Source organism: Borostomias antarcticus, assembly GCF_949987555.1.
Source record: "Borostomias antarcticus genome assembly, chromosome: 15".
In the NCBI taxonomy this organism is placed as follows: Eukaryota; Metazoa; Chordata; class Actinopteri; order Stomiiformes; family Stomiidae; genus Borostomias; species Borostomias antarcticus.
Window position 1 is genome coordinate 12537953 of NC_140248.1, and position 20086 is coordinate 12558038.

A 20086-nucleotide genomic window follows, 5' to 3' on the forward strand; every position below is an offset into this window, starting at 1 on the left:
GAGTAATGAAGTGTTGATGAGGAGCCTGCTGACTGTGTGTGGGGGTGTTTGTGCCGCCGTAGAGAGAGAGGGAGGTAATTATCACTGTGCTGGTCTCTCTGTAATGGCTTGAGTCAGCAGGTAGTGAATCAACATCGGGCGGCCCGGCCGCTCGCTCCTCTCCCCCAAGACCGGGAGCTCTCCTGGGCCGCCGCCGCTGGGGAGTAAATGAAGGTGGCTCGCTGCCACGGCGCCACGGAACAGCGTGCGACAACATTCTGTCATGTCGGAGCTGCCGGATCCCGCTGTCCTCAGCTGCTCCCGGGACTGTCCTCATTTGTTTTACACATGCAGACGATGAGCTAAGTACGCCCTCTCCCCCTCCCTCCCGCTGCAGTTTCGACCTGCTCATCCTGAAAGAGGTGGTGCAGAAGATGGCCGGCATCGAGATCACGGACGAGATGACCTCGGAGCAGCTGGAGGCCATGACCGGAGGGGAGCAGCTCAAAGCCGAGGTACAGGGGTCAGCGCGCCTCCTTAACGCCTGATCCCAGCTGGGCGCTAAGTAGAGACATGAACCCGTCACAGCAGGCGGGATCAGTTTCTAGCCGGACCGCGCGGTGCCATCGCGTCACCACTGCCGTGTCTCTTTGCGTCCACAGGGCGGCTACTTCGGCCAGATCCGGAACACCAAGAAGTCGTCCCAGCGTCTGAAGGACGCCTTGCTGGATCACGAGCTGGCCCTGCCCCTGTGTCTGCTGATGGCCCAGCAACGCAACGGGGTGGTCTTCCTGGAGGGGGGAGAGAAACACCTTAAACTAGTTGGCAAGCTCTATGATCAGGTACGAGCCCTCCTCACCGCCCTCATTTGCACTCCTCTCCCCCGTGTCTATCGATGATGCTTCCAGTCCATCGTCGTCTTTGTGGTTATTGAGATAATAACTAGCAGGGAGCTACTGGTTGTATGTGTTCTCTAATTGCATCATTACTTCCTCTTTTTTTCTTGCAATTTTTTCAATATAACATAACTGGCAATTATGCCTGCCATAATTCCCAGGGGCCACCTTAAACGCCATGAGCTCTGCTATAGTCACAAATTGCGCCTGTGTGCAGTATAAGGGCAAGTTGATAGATGGCTTTAATAAAAGCCAGGTTTTGCTCTTAAACAAATGAGGAGCCGTGGGATTAATAACGCACAGACGGGTCCGTGGCTCGCCCCGGTTTGGGAGAACGCTCTCATTCTCCCCCTGCTCCTCCTGTGCGGACAGTGTCACGACACGCTGGTGCAGTTCGGCGGTTTCCTGGCCTCCAACCTGAGCACGGAGGACTACATCAAGCGCGTGCCCTCCATCGACATCCTCTGCAACCAGTTCCACACGCCCCACGACGCCGCCTTCTTCCTGTCTAGACCCATGTACGCCCATCAGATCCTGGTGAGTAGAGCACAAGCAGCCATTTTATTCGAACAGGGTGTTTTTCTGAGAGAATCGTGGCTGTGGTCCCTGAGACACAACAGCCTGTCTCCTTCCCTGTCCCCTCCCCCCACCCAGTGTGTAACTAGATTTACTGTCACCAGCGCCATGGTGTGAAATGTCCCATGTGCCCCCCAAACCACCGCCCAAAACCGCTTCAGGCGGCATCGCCACGCCATCTCATCAGTCGCATTTCACACACATTTCATCGAGGAAAGATAGACTCAGGCCCTTAGAAACATGTTCACCCCGGTGTGATTTATACAAGCAAGCAAGCAGGGGGGTAGGACTGACGCAGGCTCCAGAGAAGAATCTGTCTGTAACTGAACGAAAACATTCAGTGAGAAAAGATAAAGATAAGACGGGGGGGGGTTGTTACAGCAGCGAGAATGTACAGAATAGATCAGAGTGAAGAATATACATAGAAGAGTACAAAAATCTATCTACAGTACATACATTATGCATACATACAATCTGTATAAATGTGTAGAGAGGGACCTGGAGCCCTGGCAGGGCAGATTTGAATTGACCGCCCCGCCCTTCGCAGTCCAAGTACGACGAGCTGAAGAAGTTGGAGAAGGGCAACCGGCAGCAGCAGAAGGTCCACAAGTACGTGGCGGCTTGCGACCTGGTGATGGCGTCGGTGCACGAGGCGGTGGTGTCCCTGCACCCCTCCCGGGTGTGGGACGACATCCGCCCCCAGTTCTACGCCACCTTCTGGTCCCTGACCATGTACGACCTGGCCGTGCCGCAGAACGCCTACGACCGCGAGGTCAACAAGCTCAAGGCCCAGATGAAGGCCATCGAGGAAAACACCGACATGGTGAGTGGCGTCGCGTGGCTCTTCGCCGTCCGGGGCGTGCTTCGCGCTCTGCCCTGACACCAGCGCAGTGCCAGAGCTTCCCAGAGATAACGGTTAATATATCCCTCGTTAGGAGCTCGTTAAACACCCTCGGCATACTGCAGTGTGCCCCTGTAATCACTTTACTTTGAGGGCTATGGTAATCACACTGTAATTGTATTGTACTTGTGCTGTGAGATGTTATTAGCTATGTCTGCGTGTGTGAGGGGGTGCGGGCTGAACGGACTGTTTGTCCTTGGCTGTCTCAGCCCCTGAACAAGAAGAAGAAGGAGACGGAGCGCTGCAAGGCCCTGCAGGACAAGCTGCAGGAGGAGGAGAAGAAGCAGCTTGAGCATGTCCAGAGGGTCCTGCACCGCCTCAAACTGGAGAAGGACAACTGGCTGCTGGCCAGTAAGTATGCACACATGCACACACACACACACATATATACATGCATACATAAACACACACACAAACAGATAAACACAACACATAAACACACACACACATGTATAAATGCATACATAAACACAACACATAAACACACACACACACACACACACACATATATATACATGCATACATAAACAAACACATAAACACAACACAGAAAACGCACACACACACGCACACATAAACACACATTGCCTCCTGCAGGACAACAGAACATCTCCCTGCCTTCACTTCCCACCCACGACCCTGAAGGCAGAACCCCAGTACCCAGAACCCTCTTGCTTCACCTTGTCAGGACCGGCCCAATTACCCAGCAACTGTCATGTAATAGAGCAGGGAACTTGGAGCTGTCTCAGCGGAACCAGGACAGAGCTCTGTGTACAGGAGGGCTTACAGATCCAGGCTAATGGCAACTTTCACCTCTCTCATTTCTTTAAATGACGTGCCAGTCACAGAACCAATGAAGCTGCTAATGATTTAGCCCAGTGAAGATGAAGAAAGGGAGTGTGTTTACAATGCCGGTTTGCTTTGTTCTCCATCACTGCTTTCATGAATCCCTCCCTTGGTGTGGGGAGGGGGGGGGGGTACATGGCACATTAGCACTAAATTACACTCTTAGTCACTTGTTTTGAAAGGAGATACACTTGTGAGTTCTGGTGACTAGTAGTACACCGACTTCCTACGCCAAGTACATTTATTGTAAGATCCTTTGGATGAAAGCGTACGCTAAATGACTAATGTAAATGTAAACCTTCCTCAGAGTCCAGCAAGAACGAGACCATCACCAAGTTCCTGCAGCTCTGCCTCTTCCCGCGCTGCATCTTCTCCGCCATCGACGCCGTCTACTGCGCTCGCTTCGTGGAGCTGGTGCACCAGCAGAAGACGGCCAACTTCTGCACCCTGCTGTGCTACGACAGGGTATGACAGACACCCCCCCCACACACACACGCATCGCAGAGAGAGAGCGCGACAACAGTCACGCACGCCAGCGTCTGCTCCCATCAGATTACTGTCCCCCACAGGACTGTTGTTGTCCCTACTGGCCGGTTGAATAATCCCCCCCCCCCCACAGGTGTTCTCTGACATCATCTACACGGTGGCCAGCTGTACGGAGAATGAGTCCCGCCGCTACGGACGCTTCCTGTGCTGCATGCTGGAGACGGTGACCCGCTGGCACAGCGACCGTGCCGTCTACGAGAAGGTGCGCCCATGCCTCTGTCCCCCCCAGCACCCCCCGGCCGCCACCTTATCCCCGGCCGCACGCGCGCAGAGATCTATACGGGGGCTTGGTAGACGCAGGCGGGAACTTCATCTGTCTGTCTCTCTCGTCGTCCCTTCTCAAGGAGTGCGGCAACTACCCGGGGTTCGTGACCATCTTCAGATCCACCGGCTTTGAGGGCGGGAACAAAGCGGACCAGGTGGACTACGAGAACTTCAGACACGTGGTGCACAAGTGGCACTACAAGCTGACCAAGGTGAGTCTCCGAGTCTCCGTTGCGTTATCACCGGAGCTTGTTTAGAGAAAGCCGTCTCTGTTTGTTAATGTCGCGGTGTTCAGTATTATTCAGTAGTCTAGTCTCAAGCGTGACGGCAGCATAACTCGGGAACGGCTGTCGACTTAAGCTTCTCCTGTGTCTTTCATGAGCGCGGGGTGGAAGTGTCTCTTGTGTCGCGTGTCCAGCAGCACTGACAGCGGAGTAGCCGTCCCGGCGGTAATATAAAACCTTGTCCTTCTGCCCCCCAGGCCTCTGTCCACTGCCTGGAGACGGGCGAGTACACCCACATCCGGAACATTCTCATCGTGCTGACCAAGATCCTGCCCTGCTACCCCAAGGTGCTGAACCTGGGCCAGGCGCTGGAGACGCGCGTCCTCAAGATCTGCCAGGAGGAGAAGGAGAAGAGGCCAGACCTCTATGCCTTGGCCATGGGGTAACGCAGAGTTCACCAGCCCTTGTGTGCAGTGCAGCTCTACAGAGCACAAGAAGTGTTTACATGCATTAGTGAAGTAAATGTAGCGAGTCGCCGTCAAAGGATTTAGCTGTTAGCTTGTAAGGGGTTTGTTTGTTCCTCTGCTACAAGAGTGATGGTGAAGGTTCTTGAGTGCTAGCGTGCACTGTCCGATGTTTTATATGCCTAATGTTGTTTAAGGTGATATGAAGAGTGGCGAGGACGAGGACAGCTAAGGGATCATGTAGTTCTTGAGTCAGATGTAGAGAGGATTATGGAGGTGGTGGCGTAACGAGGACTTAGAATTCATTGCTTTCTGGCTTGATTCGGTCTGGAAAGTAGCCACCTGGTGTTGTTAAACACTATCAACAGCCAAACAGGCACACCTAATCCTCTGTCTGTCAAGTCCTCACATAGAGATGGACGCTGATCCTGTGTGTGTGTGTGTCCTGTCAGTCTGTCTGTGTGTGTTTGCATGTGGTGTCTGTGCTTTTGTGTGTGGGTGTGTGTGTCCGTGTCTGAATAATCAAGCGTCTGTCTGGGTATAACAGCTCTCTGAGGGTCCTGCCAATGCTGTGTGTAAACCGTGCATGCGTCTTCCAGCTACTCAGGCCAGTTGAAAGGCAGGAGGGCGCACATGGTCCCTGAGAATGAGTTCCATCACAAGGAGACCGTGCGCAGCGCCACCCCTGCCAGCCAGCAGAACGGGCCCGGCAGCACTGGCAAACCGGCCGCCAACGCCAGCAAGACGGAGGAGGGCGCGACCGAGGATGCCGGTGAGTTTGGCGTCCGTCAGGTAGAAGTGGTCGTTATAGTGCAGTCCCGGGATGGCTTGACAGCATCATGCATCTCTCTAATAATCTCCTGTGTTGGCATTTCTGGTACACAGCTGACAAATGATACAGATTCAGTCAGTTAAAGGCGGCGCGGCTGCTGTTTTGTTGCGACGTCCGCCATGGTCACACCGTTGCCGTTTCATGTTCTGACAGACCGATCCAAGGGGGACACCAAATCTCAGGGGACAGCGAAGCCAGCGAACAAAGCCAACAGTACAGCGGCCAAAGTGACCACCAGCAATGGGAACGGTGCTCCTAACAGGTAGGCAGGCTTTCTAGCACCAAACACTGGCGCTGGAAGCGCTATATAAAGAGCGTTTGATCACTGTTCTACTCTTAAAGCCAGCGGCAGCACTTTAAGCTCCTGGATAAATCACCCGAGGTGATGGTTTGATGGTTTAAAAGAATATTATCCCAGGATTTAAAAGTTTGGTTCATCCCAAGGTTGGTCCCTCCCGAGGTTCCTCCCGTTCAATTACATCAGTTTTGCGGTAGTTTGGGTTTTTGTTCGTCTCCTCGGCTGTAGGATTTTAAAAGATTTCATCACCTCTGTGTTCCTTGCAGCACCAAAGCCATCAAAGAGAGGGAGGACAAAGAGAAGAGCGGGAAGGAGAAGAAAGAGAAGAAGGAGAAGACGCCGGGCAGCACTCCAGAGACGAAGGGCGACAGCCGCAGGGAGAAGCAGAGGGAGGAGAGGGCGGGGAAGGAGGAGCGGGCGCCGCGCGAGGGTAAGGAGAAGACGCCCAAGGCCGACAGGGACAAGCTGAAGGCGGAGGAGAAGAGCGGCAGCAAGGAAGACAAGGCCAAGGCCGGCAACGGGGAGCCCAAGGAGCCGTCCAGGGAGCGCGACGCCACCGCCAAGGAGCCCAAGAGCAAGGAGAAGGGAGACAGGAGCGCAGCGATGGGAGCACTCAAGTCTCCGGTGCCCCGATGCGAGTCTGCAGAATCTGAGAGGGGTAAGCGAGCCTGGCTTCTGTGAGAAAGCCGTGTTAGTTTAGGCAAAAGTGACTAAAGCCGTGTTAGTTTAGGCAAAAGTGACTAAAGCCGTGTTAGTTTAGGCAAAAGTGACTAAAGCAATGTTAGTTTAGGCAAATGTGACTAAAGCCGTGTTAGTTTAGGCAATGCTCAAAAACGCTCATCTGGGATGTTTCCCGCTCTCTTCCAGATCACAAAAGACGAAAGATCGACACCCACTCTTCGCCATCCCACTCCTCCTCTGTTAAGGTTAGTATGGCCTGAGGAAGGCTGTGCCCGTCTTTCTTCCCTTTCCACTGGAGCGTTCCCAACTATTTCCATGTTCCACCGGCCCTCAAGATCACCGTGGGGAGAGCTCGCATACACACAGGGGAGAGGCGTCTGGAGTCCCCATCCAAAACCATGGGAGCTGGAAAGAATTCCATGGACTTTTCCTGAATAAAAAAAACCTTCATGGACTTAGCCAAGGGAATAATGTATATCCATTACTTGATTATTGAAGTATTTGTTTATTTTCATGTGAAGGAAAGCAGTACAAGTGCCTTGAGAAGAAACCAGAGTTTTTTGATGCCTTTCTATATTCCAAACAATTTTTTTTGAGAGCAATATTTTCCTCCAGTAAAATGGCTTCCAAAGTCGGGGGCTTTTCCCCTTTTTTTGCCGGCAAGACGAGAAGAAGAAATCTGGATTTTGGTTTCTCGAAAGTCTCTGTATTTTTCAGTCAAAAATAGCATCACAAGATGAAGATATTTTTTCTCCCCTTTGCTGGGGGGGCTGAGAAGATTTCTCGGTTGAAGCGGCGTGATGTGTTCTCCCTCGTCCTCGGGTGCCTGAGGGGGGCGGATGACTCCGGAGCGGCCCGGCGAGTTCAGAAAGGGCGTCCGCCGTAGGAGGGGCCGTGCGGCGGCTGCCGCCCGCTGGCTCGTCATCTCTCTCCTCCCCCTTTTAGCTCCATCTGCTCCATGGCCCGCATGCAGCCTCAGTCTACCTACGCTCCAACTCTAAGACGTGTGCACGGCCGTTCCTGTTGCCCCACGCCCCCACCCCAACCGCCCCATGCCCCCAACAACCACCAGCTCCCATCACCCCCCCACCCCACCCCCCTCAACGACACGCAACGGCAACCCAGGCCCACGCAGAGAGAGAGAGAAAACGCCTCCGCTTTGCACCAGCCAAAAAAACAGGAGGAAAATAAAGCAAGTCTACCGCAACAGAGAGAGAGAGAGAGAGAGGGAGAGAGCGCGCAAGAAGGTGTGGGCGATGCCTTCTGGATCGGCTGGAGCGTTGCCTAAACCACTGGAAGCTTGTGATTAGGCCTTTATGTTAAATCTACCACCAGAGAAATAGGCTCCCTGTGTCCCTTATCCATTCTGAACTGTAAGTGACAACGCCAGAACCATGAATGTAGGAAAGCAGTCTGTAGGACCAGAGCGCACACACTCATACACTTTAGTTGTTAAGTTATATATTTAATAACAGCACTTGCACTATACACAAAGTAAATTACCAGCAGTACCTAAGGCCTAGTGAAAAGCTTATAGAAATGCTGTAGTTAATTCCAGTATATATATAATTAAGAAACTATTCCATCTCACTCCTCAGGGTCTTTATATTTAAAGCTTTATATTACATCCCAGATGTTGGTCCTGTGAACTCTCCTCTAATAACCTTGTCAAAGCCTCAGTCCCTGAAGGTCAGTGGTTACGGAGGGGGAAGTGTCCCGTCGACCTGCCCGGCCCCAGACCCTCCTCCCTCCCTCCTCCGACTCTCCTGCTGTCTGACAACCCCCTCAGTTCATCTGTCGTCTCCATTCATTCCTACAGGACAATAGCAACGAACTCAAGGACTCTGCATCCAAGGTTTGGACTGACTCCTCTCACACCCACCCGTAATCACAGTTGCATTGATTGTGCATTGTTTGTTATCTACAACCTTAAGAATGTTTTATCGCCGAATAAGAATGTCTCAACTGGATAGAAATGCACTAGTCATTAGTTTATTGTGAGATCACCTCAGGTTCAAGTTGCCTTTATGCCAGTCTGGACACTCCAGTTTTCTGCTCAGCCCAGTAGCGCCTTAGGAAAGATTAGAATGCTTGTTCATGACAGCACACGTTTGAGTGAAAAATTGCTGATTGTGCCACTGGGGGAGCAAGAGGCAAAAGGGCAGAATTTCAAGCAGGCGGCGTCTCTTCATCTCTCTGTCATCACTTTCTAAGGGCATTCCTGACGCATGAACAGACTCTCATTAGCGAGAAGGGGAGGGTTAATGCACACTAAAGATGGACCTTTTCTCTGTCTCAAACAGACGCGCACACACCTCTGTCAGATTGATTTCTCGTATCTGTTGAAAGTAAAACAATGTCTCTGATGCCCAAAAAAATAACACTTCTGTCAACTCAATTCCCACTTAATGTCCAAACTGTAGACATGCTTGAGTTATTCCTTTGTCTAGCTGCTCCCTCTCTCTCCCTGCAGAATGAGCAGACCAGCTGTAGTTGTCAGGTGAATAATCTATACTTGGTTTACCAGGTTGCTCAAGCTTATTGGCCTAGACAATACAGGCTACTCAGCCCTGCTGACAGTATGTCGATTTAGCTCTGTTTCTCAGTAGTCATTCCATATTTTTGTGTTTGTGTGCAGTTATTAAATATTCAACCTCTATGGCTAGATTTAGCTCGAGGAACTGTCAAAGTCCGTTTCTAGTTTTGTCAGATGATTCTGGTATGGAGCACAGAGGGAAGTTTCCCAATATTTGTTGTTGCTGTCGGTGACATTTGAAGGGATGACTGCAGTGGCGTCATTAGGCCGGGTGTCCGGGGCCTCATCCCCGGAGCCCTGGATCTCAAAAGAAAAAAGACCTGTCGTTCCCATCATGCATTAGAGCCCTGATATCATTGATCAAAAACGCAAGTAGCCTACGTTTTGGGTCCTCTGTGTGTCACTTGTTATAGATCTATCCTAATAATTAAGAAAAGAGTAGTCGAGAATGCCAAGGTTCATCTTTGAAAGTCCAAGCAGGTTACCTTTATTCCAGATAGGTTACGAGTTTGCAAAGTCGGGCTCAGAGAGGAAGGAACATCCACCAAGAGCAAAGATTATCTTGAGAACAGTGTATTATAAACAGTGTGGGTGTGACCATACCTGCATATGCAAATACCTCACTAGCCAATTATAGTGAGTAGGCTAGGCCACAGCAAAAGTGAACAAAGACAGGGATCAAAGATAGTTGGGAGGAGGGGACCCCTGGGGAGGTCTCCTGCCATAAAGTTGATTAAAAGGCCTGGAGATAGGGGGTCAGGGCAATAAACAAAGGGCAGCTTCTTGCTTTACACAATGTCTTGATACAGAGAATACACTCATTTGAATGTATCTATTACAATTTCTATTACACACTCAAGCAGCAGAACTACTTGGCATGCGTGCGGCACACATTTTGTGGGAGCAAGAGACTCAGTGAGAGAAAAAGATAGCGCACCAGTCACAGGGCTTGTCATTGTTGGCATCTGGTGGCGGCTATCTAGCTAATTCACGGTATGATGGATATAAGAGGCTAGAGGAGGTGGAGGAAGAGTTCTCTCCTGCGGCTGTAGAGGCCAGGCTAGAGGAGGTGGAGGAAGAGTTCTCTCCTGCTGCTATAGCAGCAGATGAGTCAGGAGGAGGATGTGAGAGTGCTACTGCCTCATCTACAAGCTCAGGTGAAGAAGATGAGTCAAATTCAGTGGTTCTCAAACGCTTTTGTCACAAGGCATGCCATTTATGAAAACAAGTATTTCCAAGGTACACCTTTACATATGATTATAGCTATCATGTAAATCATAAAAAATAAGACTAATTCCAAGGCACACCTGGCCAGCTCCCAAGGCACACCAGTGTGTAACGGCATACAGTTTGAGAGCCACTGGTCTAGCTAGCCTGCACTGGAACACACTTTTGGGGAAATTGGCTTATTTGCCATCTTCCCCAGAGTCAGACAAGAAAATTCATACTCCTTTCTTTTCTGTGCGTGCAGTAGTCAGTATTGAGATCCGCACCGTTAGTCCAGCTTAGCCGCAATCACTGGAAGTGGCTTGACACCAGTTAGCCTAGCCTAGCTCCCTCAAAAGTGACGAAATACACTTTCCAACTACTCCAAAACGTTCTTATTTACATGTTGTGACTGTATTTATAACATGTGGTATGTTAAATGAGACGGATCATTTTCGAAGCAGAAACATACTTGGAGCTCTTTTCTTCTTGCTTATACTGTCTTGTTGACGGAAGTTACAACGGGGCTTTTGAGATGCTACCTGCAATCACTGTGCCCAGGCAGCGGTGGTTCGGGAAGAAGAAAATAGTTCCAAGTACTGTATGTAGTACCAGCTCAGTGGCCTTATGGTTAGTGTCTGCCCTGAGGTTGGGGGTTCGATCCTCAGCCGAGTCATATCTAGACTATAAAAAATGATACGGAATGCCTCCCTGCTTGGCACTGAGCATCAGATGTTGGATTGGGGGTAAGTCCCTGCGACATAATAGCGTCATGTCCAGGGATCGTACTTGTACATCAAGCTACCTCACGCTATGGACTCAGGAGATAGGCTCCTGCCCTATGGGCCACTAGACTCGAGAATCATTGGTTCGTAGTAGTATCTATCTGCTACGAAAATTACAATGTTAAATTCTACATGCGGTAAATATGTAAATAAGAAAGTTTTGGAGTTGTTGGAAAGTGTATTTTGTTACTTTGGAGGTAGCGAGGCTAATTGGTGTCAAGCCACTTCCAGTGATTGCGGCTAAGCTAACGGCGCGGGTCTCAATGCTGACTACTGCATGCACAGAGTATCTTCTTGACTGACTCTGGGGAAGATACCAAATAAGCTAATTTCCCCAAAAGTTGGCATGTTCCTTTAATATTAATGTGGAGCATATGCTAAGCATAGAAAGAAACATGGGCACATATCCCGTCGGGGGGGGTTACCTACTAGCCATAAATAGCTGGCTTTAAACAAAACTAGCTATTTATGGCTAGTAGCCTATTTCGTTTATTAATTCAATTACAGTAAAGTTTTGCAAAACACAAACTCCCCTGATGTCTTTGAATTCTAGAATAGGCTCTGTGCACCAGCTCCACTACTTCCTGAAAGTCACTTGGCATCTTTATTTCCAGTTCTATATGATTGGATTAATTAATTAATCAGGTGTGCGGCAGACCCAGCGCACACCTGATTAATCACTTAATCCAATCATATAGGACAGGAAATAAAGATGCCAAGTGACTTTCAGGAAGTAGTGGAGCTGGTGCACAGAGCCTATCGGCCCTGAGTGGATGAGTGGATACACAGCAGAGGCAGTATATACTGTGAGGAAATTCCATTTAGAGTCTGGCTCCTGATATGCAGTAGTTCACCTAATCTGCCTCTGTGTGTTTGTGTACGTTATGCTCTTTCTTACAGCACCATGTCAACTACAATTCAGTTGCGCGGTCCAACAGCAGAGAGAGGGAGACGGACAAGAAAGACGCAGAGAACACACTGGGCCGTTCCAAAGAGAAGAAGGAAGACAAGGACAAGAAGGAGCGCAAGAGAGTGAGTGTTCAGAGACCTCAGCTTATTAAGGGAACTGGACACTGGGGCACCATCATTTGCCAAATCCTCCAGGCACCACGTTGTATGGTCTAGACTGGCCTATCATGATTCATTCATTATATTTCATCTTAGGACCATGTGACCAGCGACCGTGAGATGAGCCTGGAATCCAAACGCAGAAAAGATGAGAATGGAACCAGTAAGTTGAGATTTATTTTTTGTTTGTCACCAGTCATAGTGTTTGATATGTGAACATGGATCCAAGGTGGCTTTCACAGAGGAACCATGCCAGTCAGATCCTGGAACACAAGAAGCAGACTACCAGTCAGTCTATCTAATTATAGTCTGAATCGACAGATGTCAGGTTTTGGGGATAAGCCTTGTCATTCATTTATTACTGCCCAATCAGCAGCAGACGGACCTGATTCCCAGATTCAATTCACACTACATGAAACGACTACATAGCAACTGCTCTGCTCAAGACGACTGTGATTGGTTTAAAGAAATGTTTGCATTTGCATTATTATTGTACACATAATATACAAACTGGTCATTTGTATCTTTTCACTCATCTATGCCCAAGATTAGATACTAGCCTGGATTAAAAGAAAGAGCCAAGGGGTAAAGAGTCCAGCCAGGCCTTCCTTCAGCGCTAGCACAGGGTAAACAAAGTGTGGAGATGGTGCTGGCTATGCGAGACTACTCTCAATATCCTTGATGTCTTCCTCCTCTCTGCCAGATTCCACCAAACACAGCAAGAGTGCCAGTCCTTCGTCTGACTCCCCGGTCTCTGGTGACAAGGAGAAGAGCAAAAGACCCAAGTCCTCCAGCAAGGAGAAGGGCGAGTCGGCCAAGCCAGAGAGGAACTCTGGGGGCAAAAAGGTAGGCAGTGCTGGGCACTGTTGGCATAGCCAGCCCAGCTCCCAGGGAAGAGATGCGAGCGTTGGTGCCCAGTTAAGTCGTTCCCATTAATGATCTCAGCCCATTCGTGAGCATCAGAATTACATGCGCAAAAACTGCAGCCCATACATTATGCAAATCATAGCTGACATGTTTGGCCCTCGCCTCCATGTATTGCTCTGTGCTGATGGCAGTTGTCATGATTTCAATGACAATTTGTTTCTTTTTGAAGGAGTCCAGGCACGACAAAGAAAAATCTGACAAGAAAGAAAAGCGTGACAGCAGTGGTGGAAAGGAAGAAAAAAAACAATATCCTTAAATCTACTTTATGGGGGATGAACATTACATGTGCATAGTGGAACTTTTAAAAGTTTGTATTAGAATTTGTACCACTTTAATTGAGTAGTCTTTTACATATGGATTGTGGATTTTGTACCACCATTTTATTTTCATGGTTTCTGAATGTCTGTACAGTATATGTGTTTATCTCACAGGGTACGTCTGTCACCTGCTGAGGGTTTATAACCCAGACTTACTCTGGTTACTTTATCAAAATTCCCTGAATTCTCAGTAACTGTTGTCATTTATAGTTCGAATATCCTGTTTGTTGCCATTGTACCTAAAAAATTGGTTAATACTGGTCTTGATCATAAATATTTCCCTTAATGATGATACTCATAAATCCTCTGACAAGCACAGATAGTGTGCTGATGTGGTGAAGGTAAGATGCAATACATTGTATTCCCTATTAGAAATCCATTTAAAATGTCATAATGTCCACATCTCTTACCTTTTATTGGTCTCACCATGTGATGACTGACATTTTTTTGTTTTTTTCCTTCGTTCTCCTGCCCCGTTGCCTTTGCTGGCCTGCAACAGAACCGGAGAAGCCGTGCTTTTAGCCCCGCCCACCCCACCTGCAACATGGTGTTAACTAGTGCTCCGTTTTCTCTGCCTTGTTCAGTCTGTTGGGAGGCTGCATCTGAAATGTTACTCTCATTTCTGCCTGTGTTGTTTTGATGTGCTGCCCACAAGTGATGTTAGTTGTAGTGTTTGAACTTGCAGATCTCTCTTTTTTTCATTTCAGTGTATTTCAGTAACCATCTGAAAGTTTCTTTTTATTTTTAACTTTTGAATATTGGCACAATGTGCTATTCAAATCACGAATTGTTATTCTACCCGGACATCTGGTAACTGTATTACCTAAATGCTTTCCTGAAAGCATCAGGTCACATTCGATAATCATAGGCTTGATGAAAAATGCCACCCGTTGTTATCAGGCTTCCCCTTGGCTTGTTTTATTGGAATCAATACACTATCCATACTATCATTTACCTCACCTAGTCACATGTCTATTTATTTCTCGTTCTTTTAATCCAGGCTAGTACTTAGGCATAGGTGAGTGAAAAGATACTAATGACCAGTTTGTATATTATGTGTACAATAATAAAGAAGGTAACATGTACGTCATGTCATATGTATTTTTATTTTTGATGTCCCTTGCAATGTCCATTATGTGATTGTGTTATCAGGTTTTTAAAATGATTTGTAAAATGACTTCCTCCTTGAAACAAATAAAGAATTGTAAAAAAAAAGCTTTGTACTCCAAATGCAAATGTTTCGAAACAACTTTTTGGAGTTTTTATCTGCTGTACTCTACAAGTGTATGCTTTTTTAAACTAATAAATGATAGTTTTCTTAGTGAGACAATCTTGTTTCGTGTCCTCTTCTTACTGTTGGTATTGCCAAGTTTCCAAATTTCTGTTTTCTTCCATTACCCAGATAAACTAACAGGGAGTTACTGTGGCCTTACCTGTGTTGGGTGATTATTGTACGTGGTAGTCATGGGAGGTCTTACAGTTAACATATAGACAGTGAGAAATCTGATCTAAGAATATTCCAACAGATGATTTTATATAAGTTTTTATTTACAAAATGTAATAAAATCCTTTGTACATGACCTCACTGATGAGGCTCAGTATACCCACACATGCAGTTCTTGTTTTCACTATGCAGCTTGAATTGGCATTTTTCCCATTGCTGAGGTGCAGTTACAAATAAAAGAACCAAAAGAGGGAAAGGATCAAATTTTGAGATTGTACGCTAACTTCCTAGGGTCTGCAGCAGGATGCAGTTTGTTAAAGCGATCACCAATTTCACATGCATTTTATTGTGGAAAAAAAATAAACCAAAAAGAATAAGAAGCCTTCATTAACTAAACAAATATACAGGTTCCCTAACATTTATGGTTGCCCATGATTTATACAGAACACTTTATACTGTAATTATCACTTTGTTGTGTCTTGGCATGTCTTCAGAGAGTAGTCGTGGATCACAGTTTTTGTAGAAACATAAAAACAGAGACTTGCTGTATTCTTCCAACAGTACTTGTTTCTCCACTCATTTCTTTCCATTCACCACATAATCAAATTTCAACAAAGTACACACAGGTACAGAGAACACAAAAAGTAAATTACAACCAGGTCTAGTGTGCTATTATTTACCAAAATGTTAAGGTAATAGAGCTTGTGTAGCTATCAGCTTTCAGATAATGTATTGCAATGAGACTTTCTCAGTTTGAATGTGTACAAAGTGTTGTTTTAGACTAAAATGAGTACTCAAAACCATTTCAATATATAGTGAAAAGGGGGTGACTGTTCGTGATTAAAATCTATGCAATTGTTGTTACATGTTTCTTCTATTGAAAACCTCAATAACAATATGGCACCATGTGTGTTTTAAAAAATGTTTGTCAATTTAACATTTTGGCAGTATTATATAGTGACAAGGTGGAGGGGGGGGGGGGGCACTGTGTTTAAATCAAATACTGCATTGCATTTACCACCCTCATCTAGTGCTGCCTAAATTAAATATTAGCTCATACATAAGACTCCTTGGCAGCACCTAAGAAAATCAAGGTAACCAATGGCTTCAAATGATCCACATTTTCAAAAAACAGGGCTGAATGTTGTCCTTTTGAATCCTATCCTATTTATCGATTTGTCCCTAAATATCATGACACAGAAAATTGCCTTATAGTAAAATAGGTAGATGACTCTAGTACGTTAAAGCACAACATATTTTCAATTAAACATTTCACCACTAGAATATTTCTGTAAAGGATTCAAATGACCTAAAATGTACTCCAGGATGAGATTGATGAGTAATGGCTTTCAAAATAATCTAACTAAAACATTCACACCCATAGATTACAGCGGTTCATCATTTTCTTGTGTAACTTTTTCTTTCTATGCTCCTCCATATTATTTTTAGGATTCTTTTTTCAAGTGAACTAAAATTGAGTCACATTGCCATGATGCAGGATGCTCAGTAAGGCACTAAGAGAGGAAGGTCCCATATTTCAACAAGTGCCAGTCCTACTGCGTTGTGGTCGGCGATTAGCGTGCCATACTTGGCAAGCCAGGATGGGCATTTGTTGACAGTGGGTTTGGGTCCAAGCTGATGGCCGAGTCTGTCGCCTCCAGGGTGCCAGGCAGAATGTGTTGTGTTCCTACAGAGTGACTGTGTCTTCCTCCAGACACCAGTGGAAGGGACAGACCTCACATCTGTAAAAGCAAGCGTCAAGAACAGATTTGCACAGTTGCAAATCACAGTAGCATCATCTCAATAGTTCCCAAGGCCAAATGGAAATAATCTGACTTGATGTTATCATAAAATAGATTGAAACTGATCTTGAATTGAATGTTTGTCCCTTACATGGTCATTTACTGTACATTACCAACTGAAAACCTTATCAGATTATTAAGATGACACTACACAGACACACTTGTCATCAAGATAGTACAACTGGCACAGCATGACAGAAAGACATACCCCTTAGATCTTAACACTCTCTGTTCCATATACATTGTAGCCTTCTCGGTACGTGGCAAAATTCTGAGTGTTTGCCGGGGGAACAGGTTTAAAGTTTTGAGCATTCTGTGCAAGTTTCAGTCTTTTGGTTTCTTGCCGCGACTTATAACAGAACTCTATCAAAGCCACAGTCATAGCCAACCCCAGCCCTCCGACCAGAATATAGAAGACTCCCGCCACATTGCTCAGGCTTAGTGCACTTGTCTTGTCCTGGGGAACATAAAGAACACTGTTAAGAATATCTTATGGACAGTGTGGCAGCTACTTCAAACAGAAACACTGATCCCCCCCTCCACCCCATAAGGCCTTTGAATCAAATCCAGCTCTAAAGTAGAGACGCCCACTGATGATAGCACAATCTCCACTCCCATTAGCTTACAATTTTGTTTGATAAAAGGTTTAGGCAGTGAATCGCTCAGAGACATGCCTACTGTGAGGTATTTAATGAGGCAAACTCCAGAAGTTGACTTGCTGAATGACTTTCCTAAAGTCAAAAGCTGGGAGAAACTCAGGACTTTGGTAGGTCAATCAATCCTTGTCTGCAGGAGAAATGAGTCAACTCTTCATGTTTTCTCTACCGGCTGGATTGGTGAATGAAGAGAGAAAGACTACATCTAACCTAATCTGTGGCTTCTGTACCAGGCCACCCCTGCGGAAGATGGTCAATTTCGTACAGGTCTAAAAACATTAACCCTGACCTCACTACTATATTACTGTACAGTAGCCTCTTGAATTTACCCTCATCACACTTCCATCTCACAATTTCAATCAAAGTGACAAGCTGTAGGAAGGGAATTGAACCATTTTGCTGCTGCTAACATCCAAACTGAAATATTGAAATTCATTTACAAGAGTTTTACCATTTGCATTTTAACCCTATGAGTGTGTCCTTTTGAATGTGCATCACTGTGACTAAAATCCCTGTGTGTCCTTTCCCAGAGGGTTAAATAACTGGTTTATGAATTCCTTTAACTTCATGAAGTGTGCAAACAAAGTCTCTTTATTGTGAGCTCCCATATTTCAAACGTGACCATCAAACACCACAGGACTGTGTGGCCAGGTGGCACTTGATAGTCAGTTTGGAGTTTGTCACAGTAACGAAACCTGTTGGTAAGTCACACTGCATGATGTTAATGGATTTTATATACTCAATTAGCATGCAAATAAGTAAGGACACCAATAAATAACATTTCAATACAAGTTTGGTTTACAAACCAGCAGCATAATGGTTACAATTCTACAGCTATCATTGTTCTATGTAAGAATCAATACATACAGTACATTTAATTTGAAGGCATGCTGCACCTTTCATTATAATGTCTAAACTGTGATGGAATTTTACATAATCATGTCATGGATCATGATATTAGTATAAGAATTTATATCAAATGGAAAGGCTTGTGCTACTGGTGAAATAAAGTGTGTAATGTGTAAGAGAAAATAGTGTTATGCCAATATTTTAAGTTTTCCACATGTTGCAGATGTGTCATTCTAAAAAGGAGACAAACAAATGAAAAAGAAAATGTATTATATGTTTTTGAAAATGTACAGTATGCTTTGGATATTTGCATATGAACAGTTAAAGTCAAAATGCAATTTGCAATCAGTACAAAAAGACCTGCAGAGACTGACCTTACTTCCAGAGTCCTTGGTTCCACATTCACCCTTATCGTACCACCATTTGTTTTTCAGCTTGTCTAAGATGCCTTGTTCACTGAGTTTCAATACTGCAAGGTTTACAGGAGTTCTTCACGTGGGAAATAACATAAATAACATTATATTATGTTATTTTATGTTATTAAAAATTTTAACTACTTTATACTTTACAAAGTGATAGAGCAGGGTCCTGGCCAGAACATCACAGAGAGCAGGCAAATACTAGCTGTTACCTTCCATACATCAGGACTACACCTACCGGGCCAGACCCCACCTATATCGCTTTGAGTAATCGGCACACACTGTTCAAAGTAGAACAAATTTGAGCTAGCAGAATAAATGGCTACTGTATTATCATATACAGTACAATACAAGAGGTGCAATTTAATGAGCACATGTAGCTTTTTAACCAAATCTTTAGCAATGTGGATCTAACAGGAACCCTTTCTTGACTAGCAGGACAAACAAAAACCAGCAGTCCGATTTTGTACAAGCTGAGGGTAGCCAATGTCTCACAAAAAAAGTACCACCCTAAGATAGAAAGCTTTAGATAGAGGCATGTGCTGCTGGAATAACAGCACCTGCAATTTAGTAATAGTGAACTACATGTAATATTAAATTGTAGCCAGTCTGGTTATCAGAGATTGTTACTGGCCAAAACACTGTTGTATTTCTATTGCTCTGTGGGAGCATGTTCAGTTACTGCCCTTTGTAGAAAGATATAATGAGCCTTTATTTTTTCACCCAAATTGTTAGTGAGAGTCTCACTGTGGGGCTTTTGGTTTGTAAGACATTATGCTATCTACGTGACTGCTAGATTTCTGTGTTTATTTCCTCTCTGAAAAATGATGTTTGTAATTAAACTTCATTGCATATATTGTATTCACCACTGCAATCTTTTAAATGAATTATATTTGATATTTACAGAAAGGAGAAGCATAGATAGTGTGACTATATTTGATATAATATGTTGTTTTGTTTTGTTTTTTACTGATATTCCACAAAACATGTTGTTTTATACTGCAAAGCCTTTGCAAAGCTGCTCTCAGGATGTGTATCACTTTCTGCTGTTGAGAAGCTGTTGTTATGAGTATGGCAGCCAGGTCCAATCGGAGAACAAGTTCATGTTCTGAATGGAGGGGCAATGACGTAGACAGGCGTGAGAGACTGGCTGTGCCTCTCTATGACTGTCAAACTCTAAGGGACAATGGGTATAGCACTTATGCTATAAGTCACTTGTTTAGAAAGGAGATGCACTTGTGAGTTCTGGCAAGTATTAGTACACTGACTACTTACGTTAAATGTAATTATTGTAAGTCATTTTAGATGAAAGCATCTGCCAAATGACTGTAATGTAATGTAATGAAACACTATGGTGGTCAAGGCAAAACAACAAGATGATAGAAAGAAAAGGTTGATGCATTGTTTGTTTCCCTACCACATTCCCAATAATATTTCCTAATTATATGGTCTGCTGTATGTAATACAGGCTTCTTTTAAAGTTGAAATCCTGTGAATTCAACAAAATGACTGAGAAAAAACACAAAAATGTGTTGTTAGTCATAATCAGACGTATATGGGGAGAAAGCTG

General features: G+C 45.6%; 2 protein-coding genes across 4 annotated transcripts in view; one reads left to right on the plus strand and one right to left on the minus strand.

Annotated features, from left to right (window-relative positions):
- The window catches only part of thoc2 (THO complex 2), a gene marked incomplete at its 5' end in the record, with an annotated part of 30921 nt that extends 16331 nt beyond the window's left edge, over positions 1–14590 (plus strand). Inside the window, 20 exons of one of the 2 annotated variants that reach the window (XM_084449580.1) lie at positions 377–494; positions 642–821; positions 1248–1412; positions 1999–2274; positions 2562–2703; positions 3506–3663; positions 3818–3946; positions 4089–4220; positions 4490–4674; positions 5296–5468; positions 5682–5790; positions 6093–6484; positions 6694–6752; positions 8327–8362; positions 11935–12066; positions 12199–12265; positions 12806–12948; positions 13199–13275; positions 13642–13687; positions 13846–14590. In XM_084449580.1, the coding sequence (XP_084305706.1) occupies positions 377–494; positions 642–821; positions 1248–1412; positions 1999–2274; positions 2562–2703; positions 3506–3663; positions 3818–3946; positions 4089–4220; positions 4490–4674; positions 5296–5468; positions 5682–5790; positions 6093–6484; positions 6694–6752; positions 8327–8362; positions 11935–12066; positions 12199–12265; positions 12806–12948; positions 13199–13275; positions 13642–13669 (2701 nt within the window). In that variant the 3' untranslated portion in view covers positions 13670–13687; positions 13846–14590. Of the gene's footprint in view, positions 1–376; positions 495–641; positions 822–1247; positions 1413–1998; positions 2275–2561; positions 2704–3505; positions 3664–3817; positions 3947–4088; positions 4221–4489; positions 4675–5295; positions 5469–5681; positions 5791–6092; positions 6485–6693; positions 6753–8326; positions 8363–11934; positions 12067–12198; positions 12266–12805; positions 12949–13198; positions 13621–13641; positions 13688–13845 lie in introns of those variants that run through there. The other variant, XM_084449581.1, reaches the window with a different exon arrangement.
- Positions 14591–16803: 2213 nt separating this feature from the next.
- LOC311318287 (glutamate receptor 3) overlaps positions 16804–20086 on the minus strand; it is a gene marked incomplete at both ends in the record, with an annotated part of 54836 nt that continues 51553 nt past the window's right edge. The window contains 2 exons of one of the 2 annotated variants that reach the window (XM_084449574.1): positions 16804–17049; positions 18472–18586. In XM_084449574.1, coding sequence (XP_084305700.1) covers positions 16804–17049; positions 18472–18586 — 361 coding nt within the window. The remainder of the gene's footprint in view (positions 17050–18471; positions 18587–20086) is intronic. The other variant, XM_084449573.1, reaches the window with a different exon arrangement.